This window comes from Zalophus californianus, chromosome 1 (assembly GCF_009762305.2).
Source record: "Zalophus californianus isolate mZalCal1 chromosome 1, mZalCal1.pri.v2, whole genome shotgun sequence".
In the NCBI taxonomy this organism is placed as follows: domain Eukaryota; kingdom Metazoa; phylum Chordata; class Mammalia; order Carnivora; family Otariidae; genus Zalophus; species Zalophus californianus.
The window spans coordinates 62,209,216-62,228,439 of NC_045595.1; the positions used below are offsets into that span (position 1 = coordinate 62,209,216).

General features: G+C 46.4%; 1 protein-coding gene across 1 annotated transcript in view; it reads right to left on the bottom strand.

Moving 5' to 3' along the window:
* Positions 1 to 7,847: 7,847 nt before the first annotated feature.
* The window catches only part of LOC113918158 (cartilage associated protein), a 28,117-nt gene continuing 16,740 nt past the window's right edge, over positions 7,848 to 19,224 (bottom strand). Inside the window, exons 5-7 of the mRNA XM_027586381.2 lie at positions 16,447 to 16,592; positions 15,234 to 15,317; positions 7,848 to 8,750 (exon numbers count right to left, since the gene is read on the bottom strand). Coding sequence (XP_027442182.1) covers positions 8,697 to 8,750; positions 15,234 to 15,317; positions 16,447 to 16,592 — 284 coding nt within the window. The 3' untranslated portion in view covers positions 7,848 to 8,696. The remainder of the gene's footprint in view (positions 8,751 to 15,233; positions 15,318 to 16,446; positions 16,593 to 19,224) is intronic.

Below are 19,224 nucleotides of genomic sequence, written 5' to 3' on the forward strand. Positions count from 1 at the left end.
AAGCCCTACATCAGGTTCCATGCTCAGCAGGGGGTTTGCTTGATGATTTTTCTCTCTCTCCCTCTCACATGAATAAATAAACACATGCTCTCTCTATCTCCCAAATGAATAAATAAATGTTTAAAAAAGAAGAAAAAAATTAAAAAACGGTTAGTTTTGTACCAGCAAGCGTCATTTCTTCTTGGAAGCAGTGGCCTTGTTGTCCTTGACCAGCCTGTGCCTAGGAATGTCCTATAATTTTTCACTGAACTAACAAAACTCAGTTCTTGGTTTCCTCTCTCAGGATTAACCATTTCTCTGAACCCAAGTAAAAGGGAATGACATGGGAGGAAAACAATGTTTTAAGAGGACTAGGATATCAAGTATGGGTACCTATTCAATGGGAAAGCAGAGGAATTAAAAAGGAATACGAAATGCTCTGGGCTGACCTCCTCTGTACTCTTTTGTGGCAATTGGGAGCTCCGTGGAAACATCATGAGCCCAGGATGGACTCCTCCTGGCTACTGAGCAACCCATTTTCTAGTATCTGGATCATCTTAGGATGGCTCAGCACGTTTACAACAGTGGTTCTCAGAGCATGGTCCCCAGACGAGCTATTTCAACTCGGCACGAAGCCGAAGCCTTGGGGGCGGGGCTGAGCCATCTGTGCTGTGAGGAGCCCTCCAGGTGATTCTGAAGCACACTCAAGTTTGAGAACCATTGCTCTGTCGTATGAATTGTGAGCTTTGAGCCGCGGAGGCTCTAGCGGCCCAGAAGGTGACACCCACGGCTTGCCTTGCCTGGAAGCCAGGCATTGCCACGTGCCCCGGGGGCAGCATTTGACCCTGCCATCTCCGGTGGGCTCCTGCGCATCCGCACAGAAATGAAACACATTATATTTTTACAGTGTGAGTCACCTTCTTAGAAATAGTCTTCAGTGGTAAAAAGTGATGAGGCCTGGACATTGATTCTGGGACACTAAGTGTCTATGTGCTTTTATGGGGCATGAGAGAAATCCTGATCTTTACAATTGAAAAGTTGGTGGTGGTCCTTGACCTAAGGAAAAAGGAATTTGCATAACATGTTTTCCACCCTGCCATCTCTTTCCGGTGCAAGCTTTGGAAAAATAATCGGCTACGTAGCTCTAAAGGCAATGCAGCAAAATCAAAGACCCTAGTCCCCATTACTGGGTGAAATGAAGGCCTGAAGCTATGGGATGGAACACCTCTGTGTCAGATGAAATCTAGAATAGGACTGAAAGACTTTCTGCATGTAGCCAAAGCAAAACACGACAGAATAGACATCAGAGACTGTATATATTTATAAATTAGATTCTTTTCTAATCTATGACAAGATTACTTTTCTATTGTTAACTATATAAGATAACCCCCATCTCAACATTGGGATTGTGTTATTCGACTATTATTATGTAATAACCCAAGAACACTGACTTAATACCAACACAAAAATAGGTAATGGTAATATGAATATAGTAATAAATTCATTACAGATACATTAATACATGCAAATGTATTATTTTATAGATAATGAACTACATGAAAACAAACCCAACACATCAGTTTTTAAGTTTTTATTGATTTGCTGTCATCTAAATTAATGTTAGAGGGGCACCTAGGTGGCTTAGTCATTAGGCGTCTGCCTTTGGCTCAGATCATGGTCCTGGGATCGAGCCCCACGTCGGTCTCCTTGCTCCGCAGGGAGCCTGCTTCTCTCTCTCCCACTCCCCCTGCTTGTGTTCCTGCTCTCGCTATCTCTCTGTCAAATAAATAAAATCTTTAAAAAAAATAAATTAATGTTACAGGATCTAAAGATGCATATGGAGAGGGAATGATGAAAACATTTGTAAACCTAAATTATATGTCATCATGCATGTCTTGAGACATGTTCATGAAAATTGAGGGTCGGATGGTCCATCAACACAAAGCTTCTGAGATCTTTAAATATTTCCCCTAAATGGTTGCCAAATGTATTTTATATCTGGGTTACATCATGATGGTTTAAAACTTGAAAATTGTGTCTTCATATTTGCTCTAAGACCACCCTCTTGGAGTCTCCGCCTTGTTACCTCTTGCAGCAGGATTTCAGGGACATCTGCACAGCCCTGCCCCTCCTCCTGCCTCCCTTCCTCCTCCTCACCTCACCCAGAGACCCGGCCCTTCACTAGGATGAAGCCCAGGATCCGTGCTCAGTGTGGTTCCCGGGCCAGCAGCACAAGCACCACTTGGAAGCTTGCTAGAAATACAGAATCCCAGGCCCACCCCAGACGCGCTGATTCGGACTGCGCATTTAACAGGGTGCGTAGCTGATGGGTGTGCAGGAGTGTGCAGGGCTGAGAGCCCAGAGCTGATTGCCCTCCTTCTCCTGACTGGACACTCGGAGGGACGATTCAAGAGAGTTAGATGTAGAGACCAGTCATAAAAGCGTTGGCAGGGTTAAGAGAAACATCCAGGGGTGCTGGAGGCCTCTCAGGGGACCGGAGGAGAGCTCGGTGACAGGAATGGCTCTTCAGGACAAAACCTCTAGCCTCAAGGAGAGCACAGTCCCATTGTCCAACGGTGGCCTGAAGGAAGCAAGGTTCACCCTGCAAAATTTTGGCAGCGTGTCCCAGTGGCAACCCGAAGTCAGAGGGTGAGGGAGCCCAGGCAATGTCAACCATAAGGGTCAGGACCCTGGGGCACAGGGCAGGCTGAGAAAGAGATCTGGAGAGACAAATGGAGAGATGCAGCTCAGAGAACATCAGCACCAATCCCATCTGCCTTACGTCCCCTTTTACTTCTGCAACCTCCAGGAGGCCAGGCATGCCTCCCAGGTTCCTCAGTGTCACGGACACTGTTGTGCCTCACCCAGATCCCCTTCACTCTCCAGGTGAACCCATCCTCCAGCTGCCCTGAATGTTGGCTGCTAAAATGCTCAAAAACGCCTTCTCCTCCAGAGGACTGCCTTCGGCCTGATGGGCGTTCCTCCCCAGGAGTCAAACCCACCGCATCACCCCCAGGGCAGCCTGCAGCTCAGACGGGCACGGGCATACCTGAGGCCTGCCTCCCTGCTTGCAGCAGGGCCAACCCTTGGTATCACTCGTGTTCCTGACCTCCCATGTGATCACCCTAAGGCTGGTTTCCCTCACACCCCACTTCAGAGCCTTCCATCCCACACAAGGCTTCCCAAGCTCTGGTTCCCTGCATCTCTCCTCCTCCTCAATCCATACTTCTCCCCTGTATCTTGTGGATTCTTGGGCCAACTCCCAACAAAACGCCCATGTCCCCCCCAGCCGCCTTCACACGGCTACTGTTTGAACACTCCATGCCCTGTCTCCGCTACTGTCCCGGCTGGTCCCTCACTCTTTGCACCTGCTTCCTCCGCTCTTCGTCTCCTTTCTTGCCCTTTACTGACATGCACGGAGCGTGGAAGCTGTTAGCGGTCATACCTGAAGGTGTTTTGGTCCTTGTTTGAAATGGTACATATTTTATCACTTCTCCGATACTGACAGCAAGGGAGCAGCTCTTTAGATCAAAAGCAAGCCCTGGATCCCAAATGTTTAGATTTCCTCTAAAAGAGAACCTTTCTGGGAAGAGGAATGAGCCCCTGTCTCCTGAAAAGGCCCTCGGCCCGCGAGGCTAGCATGGATCCCCTCCGCTGAGTAAGATCCTAGAGTCCTTGGGGTAAGTGTTCTGCTTTGCTAGACGACCGTCAGAAATCTCAGGGACCAAAAAAAAAAAAGAAAGAAAGAAAGAAAGAAAGAAATCTCAGGGACCTGAGGAAACAGAGCTCGTTACAACACGCATCCTCGAATGACGGGGTGTGGCTCAATCCCACCCAGTAGATAGACAGTAGAACATAAGCAAAATAAAACATTTAATGTGATTTTCCTAAAAAAAAAAAAATCTTTGTTTTCAATGACTTTCCAAGTCCTAATTTCCTGTAAGAATGGGATTGCAAGGAAGGCCCTGGCTAAGGGGAGGGAAGGGAGAGAGACACTGGCAACAATGTTTATAGTCTGGCCTCCTGATTGCCACCTTCAAGTAGGCCTGAAAACCCGACCATCTTGTATCTGTTGGCCAAATTGCTTACTTCCTTCTTATTTTCTTATAAAATGAGACACCAGTATCTTACCCTGTCGGCTCCGAGAGAATAGTGAGCCAACCTGTTCATTCAACAAGCCACCAAAGCCAGGTATTTGGGGGGAGGCACCAGAGTAGGCAGTGAGAGGGGCTGGGGGTCAGGCTGCTCCCACGCCTGCCCCAGAGGGGAGAAGGGCCCTACTGTGGGGCACAAACCACAGCGCTCCTGACTGGCTTCAGGGACAGGAGTGGGTCAGTCAAGGCGAAGCTGGGCTTTCCCGGTGTCTTCCCTGTCGGGGACACGCTATGGGGACTGACAGGGTGGGGAACGGCCCTAACCCTGGCTGCAGGCACAGGAAGTCCTATGCACAAAACCTTTGGCTGAGGCTTATTTGAGGTTCCTTTCCCTTTTTCCCCCCTTGTATATAGTTTAAACTCTCCACACTAGGTCATTCAAGCCTGCAGTCACCAGAAAAAAGAAGTCGCTGTTCGGGGGATGGCAGATGATCAAGAGCGCAGACAGCTGTGATGAAGGATTAGTTGTGGGTTTTTCTCAGGGCCTCGCTACAAACTGGGTTGCAGTTCCATGTGCAAACACTATTAAATGAGAATGTTTTCTCTGGCACCAACCCACCTTTCCCCCCCCAGTTTCAGTATTGAATTAAAAAAAAAAAAACTGAAGTAGCTTAGGTTTACAGCTCACATTCAAAACTTAAAAACATTATTTCCATAAATGTTGGCAGGAACCGGTGGCTGTTTATCCCACCAGCAGTCATAATAAACCCTTCCCCATTGACAATCTAACAGATCATTTTCTGTTTGCCACCGAGTTTGGTTCAATAAAATGTTTGTGCTCTTAAAATTCCCTTAGTAAGAACTCCTAACAGCAGCATTTCCCAAGGTGGCCTTCGTGGCCAACGGACCTCGTGGCTCTCCCAGGCCCCAGAGGTGTGCATAACAGGTTAGTGGCCGTCATTAGAAAGGCTCCAAATTCAGGGGTCCCGGCACACTGAACATGTTGGTATGTGAGACATTTCAATTAGTCCCTTTTAAGCCCGCGTCCACACAAGCTTCCCCTCGGCTCTCCACCGCTAGTGTAGAGACTGAACATTAACGGGGCCACACTGGGTGCCCCCTCCCTGGGCTGCCCGGGGGACAAGGTGGCTGGACAGATCACCCCGTGCCCGTGCCTCCCAGCTGGGTTCCATGCAGATGGGTCAGAGGATAAGCAAGCCTGGGTCTGGGAACTCCCACAAAGCTTACAAATGTGTTTGTTTTTTCAAAAGACAGGCCCGACTCATGCTGAACCCATGCAGTCTCAATCCAGGAATCTCCCAGGCTCTTCCAAGAAACACGCTCAGCAAGGTGTTGGGTTGAGGTCGCTGAGTGCAGCCTGCGTACTGGGTTTCATAGTAGGTGTGGAGGAATCGGCCCACCTCTTTTTTTTTTTTTTTTTTAAAGATTGGCTTGGTTTCCTTTGGAATAAAAAGATCAGGAACCGGGTTCCACAGCCTTCAATCAAAGCAAAGTGCTGACAATGCCGACCAGCCTTCTCCCAGCGCTTCGTCCTCAGGGGTATCGCTAGGATGGGGGTGGAGGTGCTTTTCAACCCCCCATAAAGAGGCGCCAAGTTCAGAGAGTGAACGAGGACCCCTGTCACCACCACCACCACTCAACCCTGTGTGGAACAACATCGTCCACAAAGAGCTCAGCTCAGCCCAGGCTCAAGGAAGAGGGCAAAATGGAAGCCCTGCAGGGCACACAGAGGTGGAGTGGGTGAGACCACCCCACCCAGCTGGTCCCCGTGGTGGTGTCCTCGGCTGTTCTCGCACAGCTGGGAAGGACAGCTGCAGCCACAAGCTCCCCGGGGAGTTGCCAGGTACAACCGGCTGCCAGGCATCCTGGGGTCCCCTCTACTTTGGAGTCCTGCCCCTATGACTCTCCTCCCCACTGGCTTCAAAAGGAAGTTTCTCTGGTGGAGTGGGGGGCAGGGTGAGGGAGGAAGGAGGACCCAGTGTTGCAGAAGGGGCGGAAGGCAGTAGCATCCAACTCGTTGCTGAGCTGGAGGGTGCCCTGACTGGGGGCCACCAGCATGGCCATCACAATGGCAGTCACACGGACTCCTTGGCCACACAGCCCCGGGAGTGTAGGCTCTGTAGGCAGGCCAAGTCCAGCCAAAGAGAGTAAGCAGCAGCTTATTGTCTTGAGTTGAGTGCCCCAGGAGGAGGACCTGGCAGGAGGATTCTTGTGCAGGTAGAGGAGGAAGTGCTCTCAGGAGAAAGGGAGGAGGGAAGCAGAATAGTGCAGGAGGAACAGAAGGGCCCATCTGTGTTCCCAGAGCGTGGAGTAGCGAGATGGGGGGTGGGGGAAAACATAGGAGTTTCCCACCTCCAGTTATTCACCATTACATTAAAGACCCCAACTTCTAGCTCCCTTCACTCCACGCCACTGTAAGAAAAGTCCTGTCTCCCAAATGCTGAGCCAGCCTCCTCCAGCCTCCATCCCCAGAGTCCCAACTCGACTGAGCGGCTTATTGGAGGAGGGAATACGGTTGAAAAAAGAAAACTCAGATTCTAAAACACCACTTTCCTGGGTTTCTCCAACCTCAAAGGTGGCTCCTTCTCAGTCTCTTTGGCAGGTTTCTCATTTCCCAGAGAGCCTCAGAGCTCTGTCCTCGGCCCTTTTCTCGTTTCTCAATACATGCATGCAGTCTAGGCGACCCCATCCAGGCTCCTGGGTTTATATACCATGTACGTGCTGATGATCCAGCGGGGGGGAGGGTTGACGTTCCTCCCAGACACCCTTCACAGAGCCAAGACCCACATCCGCACCCCCGGCCCCCATCCACTCCCTGTGGTCACAGTCCTTCTTCCAGACAACAGCCCTCCGCTGACCGAGCTACTTGCCTTCAAAGGGACAGCCCTGCCCCCTACAGGACAGTCAATAACTAACGGATTGATGGAGGCCTTCACAAGTTTCTTCTGAATGTACCCCCACAAGAAACCACATGCATCTGGATCCCTGTTTCAGGCTCTGTTGAAGGCCTGATCTGAGAACGCTCTCAAATTTTACTTGCAGCCTGAACCTCCCATCCCAGCCTGCTTTGCACCAAATTCCTTACTTACCCACGCACAACCAACTTCCTGATATTCAGTAAATGGCAACTCCATCCTTCCTGCTACTCTGGCCAAAAACCTTTGAGGTCACCATTAACCCCTCTTTCTCTTATGCTCCACATCCGATCTGTCACCAAATCCTACGGGCCCTGATTTCAAAATAAGCCCACAGTCTGACCATTTCTTACCATCTCCATTGCGACGGCTCAGGTTCAAGCCAGCACTCCCTTTACCTGGTATCCCTGCATCCACCGTTGCTCACAATATGGCAGCTGGAGGGCTCCAGATAGCCAAGGCACTCCTCTGCCCAAACCTTCCAATGGCTCCCATCCCACTCAGAGTAGGAGCCAAAGGCCTTACACTGGCCTAAGCCGTCTGTCCTCTCTCCCACCTCCCTCACTTTATCTCCTTCCTTTCTTCCCCTTGCCCACTCTTCTTGGCCTCTTTGCTATTCGCTCACCACAGCGAGCATGTTCTTACTGTAAAGCATGGCATATGCTGTTCCCTCTGCCTGGAATGCTTTTCCCTGAGACCTGCTTCTGATGTCACCTTCTCAGTGAAGTCTTTCTTCCCTGACCATCCTATTTAAAACTGTAGCCTCATCTCCAGACTTCCGTACCCACTTCGCTGCTTTATTTTTCTCCATAGCAATTATCACTATTGATAGTCTGTATATATTTATTCTTATTTATTTGCTGTCTGTCTCTCCTTATAGAATGTAGGCTCCAGAAGGCAGGGTTTTGTTTTTTGTTTTTTTTCTGTCATTCTGTGCAGTAGTTCCAGTGCCCAGGTCAATGTCTAGTATGTAGCAGGTTCTCAATAAATATTTATTGAAAGAATGAAATGAAACTAGACTCTCTCTGCTTTCTTCCATTCCCAACTTTGAGACTTATAACTGACTATTGTCCCCAAGGGGGGCCGACCAACCACTGTAAGACTTTGGAGATGCAGAAGTGTTGGGCAAAAGCCGTATTTCTGTAGCCTGCACTATCTACCCAACTTGTCTTTCAGTGGGTGCCGGAAATGGTTCAGGTCAGACCATGTGTAGGCTGTCGGGGGCATGGAGAAGTTTGGCCTTTGTCTTCCACTATCTTTCCTGGATCAGGGCATGGGGATAAAGGAGTCTAAAATCTGGAAGAGTGAAAACCCAAAGTAGGTTTTCACAATTACTTAATTTTAGGCGTATTTTTCTTATTTAAAAAATACTAGTGATTCTCTGGGGGAAAAAAATGGAAGACTGTCCTTCCAACCAAAATGGTGAGAAAGGCAGGCGTGAACATGGAGAAGGCAGGTGTGAAGATGGGGAGGGAGACAGGTGTGAGCCTGGGCCGACCCTGGGAGGCAGGTGTGGTCATGGGGAAGGCAGGCTCACCCCTTATTGTATGTAGTGAGAGCTGAGGCTTCCCTTTCACGTCACAGAGTAAAGAGAAGGCTTTGAGGTATCAATAACGTGGGCTACTGGGGAAAGGAAGATGAAGAATCCTTGTCTCCTGAACATCGAGGGGCATCTCTCTGCTGCAGACTAGCCAGTCTCCTCCAGCTCCAAGAGGTCATCCACATATTCCAGAACCTCTCCCTGTAAGAGAAAAGAGGACACCTGCATTAGGTGGGCTACCTGACTTTAAAAGTGCCGGTAAGCAGAGACGGTCTCTAAGATGCCACTGCCGGTGGCCTGCGTCAGCTGGAGCAGCCCTTCCTCACTGCCCTTGGGCCCAGAGGACCTGACTTCCCTTCAGAGGGACCTGGCTTCCATGGGAATGTGGAGTCACGTGCTCTGGAATCCCCGCAGACGGCCCGTGGGAAGGGGGCAATCCAGCCACCCTCTGAAAGACCTGTTTAGTGCCCCCTTTTCTGGGCATCCCCCCCCCCACCCCTTAGCGCTTATTCCACAGAAACACTCTCTATCTGTCCTCCTTTTGCCCTGATCAGCAGACCAGGAGCTTTTCAAGGACCAGGACCTGGGTTGCTTTTCTTCCCCAGAACATGGCACGCAGAAGGTGGGAAACCTGCTAAAGGAAGAATGATTGAGAGTGTGCGTGCATAGTGCTGGTGTGGCTCAAGCAGTCACTCCCTTTACGAGACAGTCTCCTGGGTACAGTGGGACCCACTTGCCCATTGTCAGGGCCAGGAGCCTACCTGCCCCCTCCTTCTACAATCGGCCTTAAGCCTCAACCTGAAATAGCCCGGCACACTTTCTGATTTCCTTCTCTGCATTGATTTCTCTCCCACAACACACCTGGGCCCAGCTGATGACAACATTCTCTTTACTGCCAAGAATGAGTGAATCGCCAAGGAGGCCAAGTCCTGCTCCCACGAGAGCGTCAGCCCTACTGAGGCTAACCACCCCTGCTAAAGCTTGGCCTCCTTCACACAGGCCAAGAGCCTATTTGCTCTTTTTGATATTTTAACACACTTCCTGTTATAAAATCTCAGCATCTGAGAATAGTTGGGAAATCTCCCAAGTACATGAGACACAGCAGGGGGTCTTACTATTTTCATCAAATACTTCTACCTTGTCATGCCTGAGATCAGAAACTAAAGTTACGGAAGTGGAAGACTACTGATTGAAAAAATGATATTCTGGGGCACCTGGGTGGCTCAGTCGGTTAAGTGTCTGCCTTCGGCTCAGGTCATGATCCCAGGGTCCTGGGATTGAGCCCTGCATCAGGTTCCCTGCTCAGCGGGGAGCCTGCTTCTCCTTCTCCCTCTGCCTGCCGCTCTCTCTTTCTCTTTCTCTCTCGCCCTATTCTCTCTCTCAAATAAATAAATAAAATCTTAAAAAAAGAAAAAACGATGTTCTTTGGTTGCTTTCTGGAAGCAACCCAAAAGGAAAACACCATAGAGGGACTCCATGTACGGCCGTGACAGCTCTTCCCAGAGTTACTGTTCCCTGCTGTGCGGCGACTGCGACCTGGGATGATGGTACTGCCTGCTCTGAGCTCACTAATAAGCACCCAGGGCAATACAGATGAAAGAAAGACAACCCCCTCTGTGGCCTGTTATAGTGGAGGCACCAACAGCCTAGCTCAGATCTACTTTGGGAATGCACCCATGCCCCAGCTGCTGGGAGGGCCGATTGCTGATGGGCCGATAGCTGCCCCTTCTCTGGACAACTGATCTTGACTAAAAGGGGAGCCCCAACAGGGAGTTTACACACCAGCCCCTCTGGGCTGCCAACAACCAAGGAGAGAAGGATAAGCTGCCTAGAAATTGCAGGAAGACTCTGTGGTACAATTCATGCTCTAGAGCTCCCGTGGGATCAGGCTAAGCTTGACACCAGCTAAGACCATATCTTTTCATGGCTCCTTCCCTTGCCTCTCACCTCTTTCCTACCTGAGAGCACTCCCTCAATAAATCACTCCTGCAAATTATAATCTATTTCTTTTAGACCTTCCCAAAGCAAACAACCATCAGAACCCGAAACTTGAAGCATCTATTTCAGCCTGCTTTATAAAGTTTCTGAAACCATAATAAGCATCTGCAAAATTTTTAACCAGTGTGCAAACTTTCAGGAGCTCTTACAACACATTTCAACCCCAGAAAGATAATAAAGGAGAATGCCCCTAACTTCAGTAGCTAAATCGTATTGATGTTTTGTTCCAATATAGTATTTTGTCCTTTGGAAATTTTAAAGGTTAAACTAAGAATTTTATTGTATTGATTATACTTTGTTTCAAATAATTACTTGTCATACTTTGATATATAGAAAACAAAATAGCTTGTTCTTTAGAGATGGATTAATTCTTTCAAAATTCTAAAGCTTTGATTAATAAGCTAATTACTTCCAGGACCTTCAACAGACTCCTTTTTTTTTTTATCTTGACAGTGTCAGGTCCAAGAACACTAGGAATTTTAAAGCCTAGAATAAGCCTGGTGTTCAATGGATGATTACAAACCAGCTGTGTAACTTTGAGCAAGTCACTCTACCTTTCTGAATTTTTCTCCTCATCTGTGACATGACAGAGCCTTACTGAATATCATAAAAGTTCTCTTGTTCTAATATCTACGATTTCTTCTAAACATATTGTCTTTGTACATCAAAAGCCCTCAAAATGTTCATAGCCCTGGACCCAGGAATTCCACCTATAGGAATTTATCCTAAGGAAATGACTAGAAAAAAAGTAACCAATTTAGTCTCAGCTATGTTATTTGTGAAAGCAAAAAGTTAGAAGCAACCTAAATGCCTAAAAAACCAAAAAGCTTTACTTTAAAAAATCCATACCATGGAATATTAGTCATCAAAAAGTCATGTTTATAACAAACATTAACTAACAAGGTTAACAAAAACCACATCATCTTCTCAATAGATGCAGAAAGCAAATGACAAAATTCAACACCACTTCATGATAAAAACATTAGACAAACTAGGAATAGAAGGGGAACTTTCTCAACCTGACAAAGGGCACCTACAAAAAAAAAAAAAAAAAAACCGGGGCACATGGGTGGCTCAGTCGTTAATCGTCTGCCTTCGGCTCAGGTCATGATCCCAGGGTGCTGGGATCAAGCCCCGCATCAGGCTCCCTGCTCAGTGGGAAGCCTGCTTCTCCCTCTCCCACTCCCCCTGCTTGTGTTCCCTCTCTGGCTATCTCTCTCTCTGTGTCAAATAAATAAATAAAATCTTTAAAAAAAAACAAAAAACAAAAAACCTCACAGCTAGCAACTTTCTTAATGCTAACACAGAATGTTTTTCTTCAAAGACTGGGAACAAAACAAGGATGTTCACTCTCTCCATTTCTATTTGACATTTTACTGGAGATTTTAGTCAGGGCAATTAGCAAGGAAAAGTAAACAAAAGTCATCCAGAGTGGAAGAGAAGTAAAATCACCTCTATTCATAGATAACATGATCTTGCATATAAAAACTCCTAAGCAATAGACACACGCGCACACACACACACACACACACACACACACACACACACAACTATTAGAATAAACAAGTTCAACAAATTTGCAGAATTGCAATATCATTATACAAAAATCAGTTGTATTTCTATATACTAGTAATGAACAATTGAAAATAAAAATGAGAAAAAATTCCACTTGCAAAAGCATCAAGAATAACAAAATTTAAGAAAACATTATTGAAGGAAATTAAAGAAGACCTCCAGAAGTGGAAAGATATCCCATGTTAATGGATCAGAAGACTTAATACTGTTAAGATGTCAATACTATCTAAAGGATCTTCAGATTTAGCACAATTCCTATCAAAAATCCCAACTGCCTTTTGCAGAAATTGGCAAGCTGAGGCGCCTGGGTGGCTCAGTCGGTTAAGCGTATGCCTTTGGCTCAGGTCATGATCCCAGGGTCCTGGGATCGACCCCCACATCGGGCTCCCTGCTCTACGGGGAGCCTGCTTCTCGCTCTCCCTTTGCCTGCCGCTCCCCCTGCTTGTGCGTGCTCTCTCTCTCTGTCAAATAAATAAATAAAATCTTTAAAAAAAAAAACAAAGAAAAGAAATTGGCAAGCCGATCCTATAATTCATATGGAAATACAAGGGACCCAGAGTAGCCAAAACAACCTGGAAGAAGAATGAAGTTGGAAGACTCATACTTTCAATTTCAAGATGATGTAGTTTGAACCGGACACATTGGATCTCATCAAAATTTAAAACGTTTATGCTTCAAGTCACCATTAAGAAAATGAAAAGATAACCCACAGATTGCAAGAAAATATTTGCAATTCATGTATCCGATGGAGGACTTATAACCAGAATATATAAAGAACACTCACAACTCAACAATAAAAAGACAAGTAACCCAATTAAAAAATGGACAAAGAATTTGAATAGACTAGACATCTCTCTAAAGAAGATATACAAATGACTTAACAAGCATATGAAAAAAGGCTCAACATCATTAGTCATTAGGGAAATTAAAATCAAAACCGCAATGAAATACTATATCACACCCACTAGAATGACTGTAATAAAAAAGACAAACACCAGGAAGTGCTGACAAAGATGTGGCAAGTTGGAAACTTCATACATTGCTGGTGGGAATGTAAAATGGTGCAGCCACTTTGGAAAACAGTCTGGGAATTCCTCAAGTTAACCAGAGCTACCATCTGACCCAGCAATTCCACTTCTACATATATACTCCTGGTACATAAGAGAATTAAAAACTTTGGTCCAAACAAAAACATGTACACAAATGTTCATAGCATCATTATTCAAAATAGTCAAAAAGCAGAAACAACCCAGTTCAAATGTCCATCAACAGAGGAACAGGTGAACAAAATATGGTATATCCATGCAGTGCAATATTACTTAGCAATAAGAAGGAATTTTACATTGTAACATAATATATATGACAACATGGCTGAACCTTGAAAACATTATGCTCAGTGAAAGAAGCCAATCGCAAAAGACCACCTACCATAAGATTCCATTTATATGAAATGTCCAAAACAAGTAAATCCATAGAGACAGAAAGTAGACTGATTAGTGGTTGCCAGGGGCTGGGGACAGAGGTGGGGGAGGGGTGGGCAGAGGAGAAGGAATGGGGAATGGCTACTAACAGGTTTGGGATTTCTTTTTGGGGTGATGAAAACACCCTAAAATTCTTAGGGATGGATGTACAACTTTGCACATATACTAAAAACCACTAGATTATGTACTTTAAAAAGGAGAATTTATGGTGTGTGAGTAATATTTCAATAAAGCTGTTCTAGGAAAACATCACAAGGGGAACTTCTCATATTACAATGCTAAATGAAAAGCCATGATACCTATTACAGTTGGGTTTATTATGAATATATATTAGAAATGTATAGAAAACATTGGAAGTATCTATATCAAAATATCAAGAGTGGCTTGCTCTGGACCATTAGGAACGCAACTCTTCCTTTTTCTAAATATATTCTTCTCCACTTTCCCAACTAGGGCAGCCAGCCTTGCTTGTATTCTAGCCAGCACTCCTTCCTTTGCAGCATCCTTGTGACCTTATGTCAGGCTCTGCTTCTTAACCCAACCTAAGACTCACAACACAGTGATCACTTCCTAGTCTATAAAGCATTTCCACGTGCAGCATAGTACTTCGTTTTCCCAACCCTGTGAAGTCAACATTATTAGTCCCATTTTATAGATGGAAAACCGGAGCTCTGGGGAATTCAGTGCCTGCTAGTGATGGGTCTACCCCCATTCAGTACCTGCTAGTGGGGGTCTACCCCCAAATTCCATGATCATATCTTATTTAGAAGTTCTTCACCAAAAACGAGGGCAGTGGAAAGAGAAGACCTGGAAGCTCGGGGCCTCTGGGTCTGGCATAGCAGCTCATCGAATTTTCCTGTCCCCCAGGCTCTTCATCAATGAAGTGAGGGGTCAGGCCAGAGCAAGCTCCAAAAGCTGACAAGTCCCCAGAGGCCACAGAAGCATGTTCTGGTTTGTTTCAAACACATCTCTCTAAATACCCCCATAATGAGGGCTTTTCTGTGACTAGGCTGCCCCACCCCAAAATGACTCATCCATCACCAGTAGAGTCTTTGTCAAAAAAAGGAGTCAGCTGAGGGGCACCCGGCTGGCTCGGTCAGAGGAGCATGTGACCCTTGATCTCGAGGGTCATGAGTTTAAACCCCACGCTGGGGGTAGAGATTACTTCAATAAAAACTTAAAAAAAAAAGAGACAGCTGAGTGAGAATCAGGAATTTCAAGCAATCTCAGAGAATGATAAAATGACTCACAGCAAGAACCGAATTTACAAAAAGAAAAAGAAGAAAAGAGATAATAATTATATCCCAGAAAAACTGGGATGAGGCTTTCCAAGTGTGTTCGGAGCGCTGAGTCATTGAAAATGCACTGCGTTTTTCTAAAGTTAAAAAATGATCACTGGATGGCTTCTATGGTGGGTTCCTCCATAGTCACTGTCAGAAAATGTGGTGCTATGACCTGGGTTTCCTAGAAAGCTGTGTTCCCCCCTCCAGTGCTCTTTCATTAAAACGCCCACAGAAACTATATTTCTCAAGGTTCCCTTCTGTTTCAGGGATGGCTTGGCCTTCCAGTGATTTCTGCAAAGATGTAATATTTTCTCTTAGCCAGACGTGTGCTTAACATGAAAACTTACCTCATCATCATCCATTATATTTTCCTTCGCAAAGTCATACAGCTCTTTCTGGAGTGTAGTCACGTTAAAGAACTGAACTGCTTCCTGTTCAGACACAAACACAGAACAGTTTCTATGACCAACCTTTGATGTCAGAACTGGGAGGAGGGGGAGACGGTATGATTTCTTTTGGGGGTGATGAAAATGTTTAAAATTGGACAGTGGTCATGGTTGTACAACTCTGTGAGTCTACTGGAAACCACTAAACTGTACATCTTAAAAGCATGAATTTTACTGTATATGAAACATACCTCAGTTAAAAAAGAGTGGCCAACCCCAAGTGAGTGAGAGAGACAGAGAGAGATTGTGTGTGTGTGTTTCTGTGAGTTGGCAGGGGAGTGAGGTGTGTATGGTAAATTGGGACAGCATAAAAAAATCTCAATGAAAATACAAGTTAAGGGCAAAGACCAACTAGAAAAGATCTTTTTAAAAGTAATATATAATCCCGGGCACCTGGGTGGCTCAGTCGGTTGGGCATCTGCCTTCGGCTCAGGTCATGATCCCGGAATCCCAGGATCGAGTCCCACATCGGGCTCCCTGCTCAGTGGGGAGTCTGCTTCTCCCTCTGCCCCTCACCCCACTCTCGTGCTCTCTCTCACTCTCTCTCTCTCAAATAAATAAATAAAATCTTTAAAAAAATAATAATATATAATCCCTAGAGTTCCCTGAAAACAAACACATGCAAAGCTGAGCTTGTCCGTCAAGTGAATTAAATGATGGTCCATCCATAAACGAATCTATCTTGGAGGTGTTAAAAAATAAGTAGCTGTATGAGTGTGACATGGAAAACGTTCATGATGAATTGTTGGAAAGACAAAGCAAGTTGCACAACAGCAGGTAAAGTGTGACCCTGTTTCTGTAAAAATAAATACATGCTGTATATATGATATATATATATATGCAAATGCATAACTATAAGGCAGGGAGTAAAGAAAATGTATGGGATTTTGAGGGAATTTCACTCTCTAAGTAAAACATTTTTGTAATGTTTGGTAGTTTTTACTGATTTAGGAATCAGAATAGAGCAGTAAAATGTTAAAAGACAAAAAAAAAAACAGAAAAAGAGGAGTTCCCCTTCATTTCTGTAATAACTTTTTCCTGTAAGGCGCAAAGCAGTCCCCTAAAGTGAGAAGAGGAGGCCCGCAAACGTGATGTCCCGTGCCCCGCCACCTACTGGTCTGGGCTGGAAATGCTCGTCCGAGAGGCCCCACTTGTCCCTGTGGTACTGGTAATACACCAGGTTCTGCTGCATGACCTTGTCGTCGTGGTCAAAGAGCAGGTAGCTGACTGCGCACGGGGCTGCGTTCTTCAGGTCGTTCACTGAGGCCGGGGAGAAAAGAGGCACAGGAAATTGGCAAACCGTGCCCTGAAATCCCCCTCAGCAGCAACGGCTTCCTAAAGAAAATATCCACGGGCAAGCCCCTTCTCCACAGCCCCTCCTTGGCAAAGCCTGTGACCAGCCAGAATTATCCCTGGGTGGGCAGATCGCAGACTGGGTCTCCACGGCAGCCTGGGGAGCGGTTTTGGAACATGCAAGTTCCTCATTAGGCAGAATCTGCCTTTCCAGAAATGTCTACTATATTCCACTTCAGGCTCCACAGACCTGAGCTGGGAAAGCTGGGTCCCCTGGACTGTCCTGGGGCTGAGGGAGGTAGGGAGGATGTGCCTGCGTCCCATCTGGATGGCACCACAACCCCCACATCCAGGCAGCCCTCCTACAGCTACCCGAAACCTAGAAGACCCAAAGGATGGTGGGCCTTCTGGCCTGGAAGGGATCTGAAGTCAGCTGGTGTTGACATCTCCTGGAAACTGGGGTTCCCACCTCTAGCATCCCTCCTCAGAGTTGCCCCGCCTATGACAGCCCCTTCAGCACAGGAGATCGGCAGGGGTTGGGATTTATTTGCGGGCTGGGGGGCGGGGTAAGGGGAAAGAGGTGATAAGCCACAAGCCCCTCGGTATTTATCCTGGCACACTATGCTCCAATTTTCAACCCACTGCCTTTGCTAAAGCGCTGGTGGGCGGAGTAACCAAAACGTGGGTATGAATAAATTGTGCCACCCAGTGGCTGTCTCCTGTAACAACAACCTTAAAAACCGAGTGCTTCAGGGCACAGATTATTCACAAAGTCTACAAGGTGGGGAAAGGTACTTATTTCAAGGCCTACGGGGCTGGGGTTCAAGCATAAATAACACCTTCCCTCAAAAAATTCAGTGTGGTAGATAATCTCAAAAAAGTTCGCAACAGGGCTGACTTTCAAGAAGCTAATTTCAAGAAGTACGTCTTATTCATACTGTTTACCTATAAACCCAGAAAGCAAAGATTCCCGTGAAGCAACCAGCAGAGCTAGAGGTTCTGGTCTACTGGTGTCTGTAAGTCACTGCCACAGTCTCTGATACGCACGGCGACTTTCAGAGCATGTGAGGATTCCAAGGACCAGTGTGCTGCCTGAGGAGCCTGCATGGATCATGAACACTTCTAAACTCCTAGTGTTCTGGCTTTGTGCAAGCAGAGCCGAGCCCCGCTCAGAGGGCCGGAACACCTGATGGATTCTTCCCCGTGTTTCAGAGTCCAACTCGGGGCCTAGCTCAGAAAGGTGCCAACGCAGGTTTTTGTGAAAATGAAATAAAAAGAGTAGCTTATCAAAAAACAACAACAGCTTATGTTTTCATCCACAGAAAACTTTTATTTCCTTTTTTAAAAGATTCTGTTTATTTATTTGAGAGAAAGAGAGAGAATGAGCAGGGGGAGGGACAGTGGGAGAGGGAGAAGCAGGCTCCCCATTGAGCAAAGGGAGCCTGATGCGGGGCTCGATCCTAGGACCCTGGGATCATGACCTGAGCTGAAGGCAGTCGCTTAACCGACTGAGCCACTCAGGCACCCCAGCAGAAAACTTTTAAACTGTGAATCCAAGATTGGCAAAGTGTTGATCAAAATTCAAGTGGGGTGATGGGCATACTACAGTTCATTATAGCATCCTCTCTAATGTACACTTTTAAATTTCCAGAATAAGGTTGCTTTTTTTTCCAGAATAAGTTTTTTAAATGTACATAACTTGGGGCACCTGGGTGGCTCAGTTGATTAAGCATCTGCCTTCGGCTCAGGTCATGGTCCCGGAGTCCCAGGATCCAGCCCCACGTCAGGCTCCCTGCTCAGCAGGGAGTCTGCTTCTCCCTCTGACCCTCATCCTGCTTGTGCTCTCTCTCTCTCTCTCTCAAATAAATAAAATCTTAAAAAAAAATAAAATGTACATAAGTTTCCATAATTCTCATTAAAACAGGGCTCTTCCAAGTGTGGATGAATACAAGCGAAGAGTTAACAGAGGGATTTGGGGGAGGAGGGGAGATGGGAATGGGTGGTTTGCTTTGGGTGTTTCTCTGTACATCTCTGAGATGTTCGGTTTGCTGTAAAAGCCTATACTACAAGTCTTTTTGTAACACAGCACTAACCAATCACTTACACTAAAAAAGAGGGCTCTTCATAAGCAAAAACACTGCCTAGTAGAATAACTGTCCCCCCGGCATTAGAACGCAGCCAAATAAATATTTGCTGGGGACCCACTGTGAGCTTGGTGGGTCTTATGTGAAAGCGTGTTCCTAGATTCTACAGAATAAGACTTGGGGCGCCTGGGTGGCTCAGTCAGTTGGGCATCTGACTCTTGATTTCGGCTCAGGTCATGATCTCGGGGTAGAAGAATTGAGCCCCATGTCAGGCTGCGTGCTAAGCATGGAGCCTGCTTGGGATTCTCTCTCCCTCTGCCCCACCCCCAGCTCACTCTCAATCTCTCTCTAGAAGAAAAAGAAAAAAAGAATAAGACTCCTGTCCTCTACACTAAATAATCCTTTACAAACAGCTAGTGCCAGGATTATAGTGGCAAATAAAATTTCATCCCTGCCCTCTGTGCACGAGGAAGGACACCTGTTGAAGACACACCTCACCCTCCTGTTGATCTCAG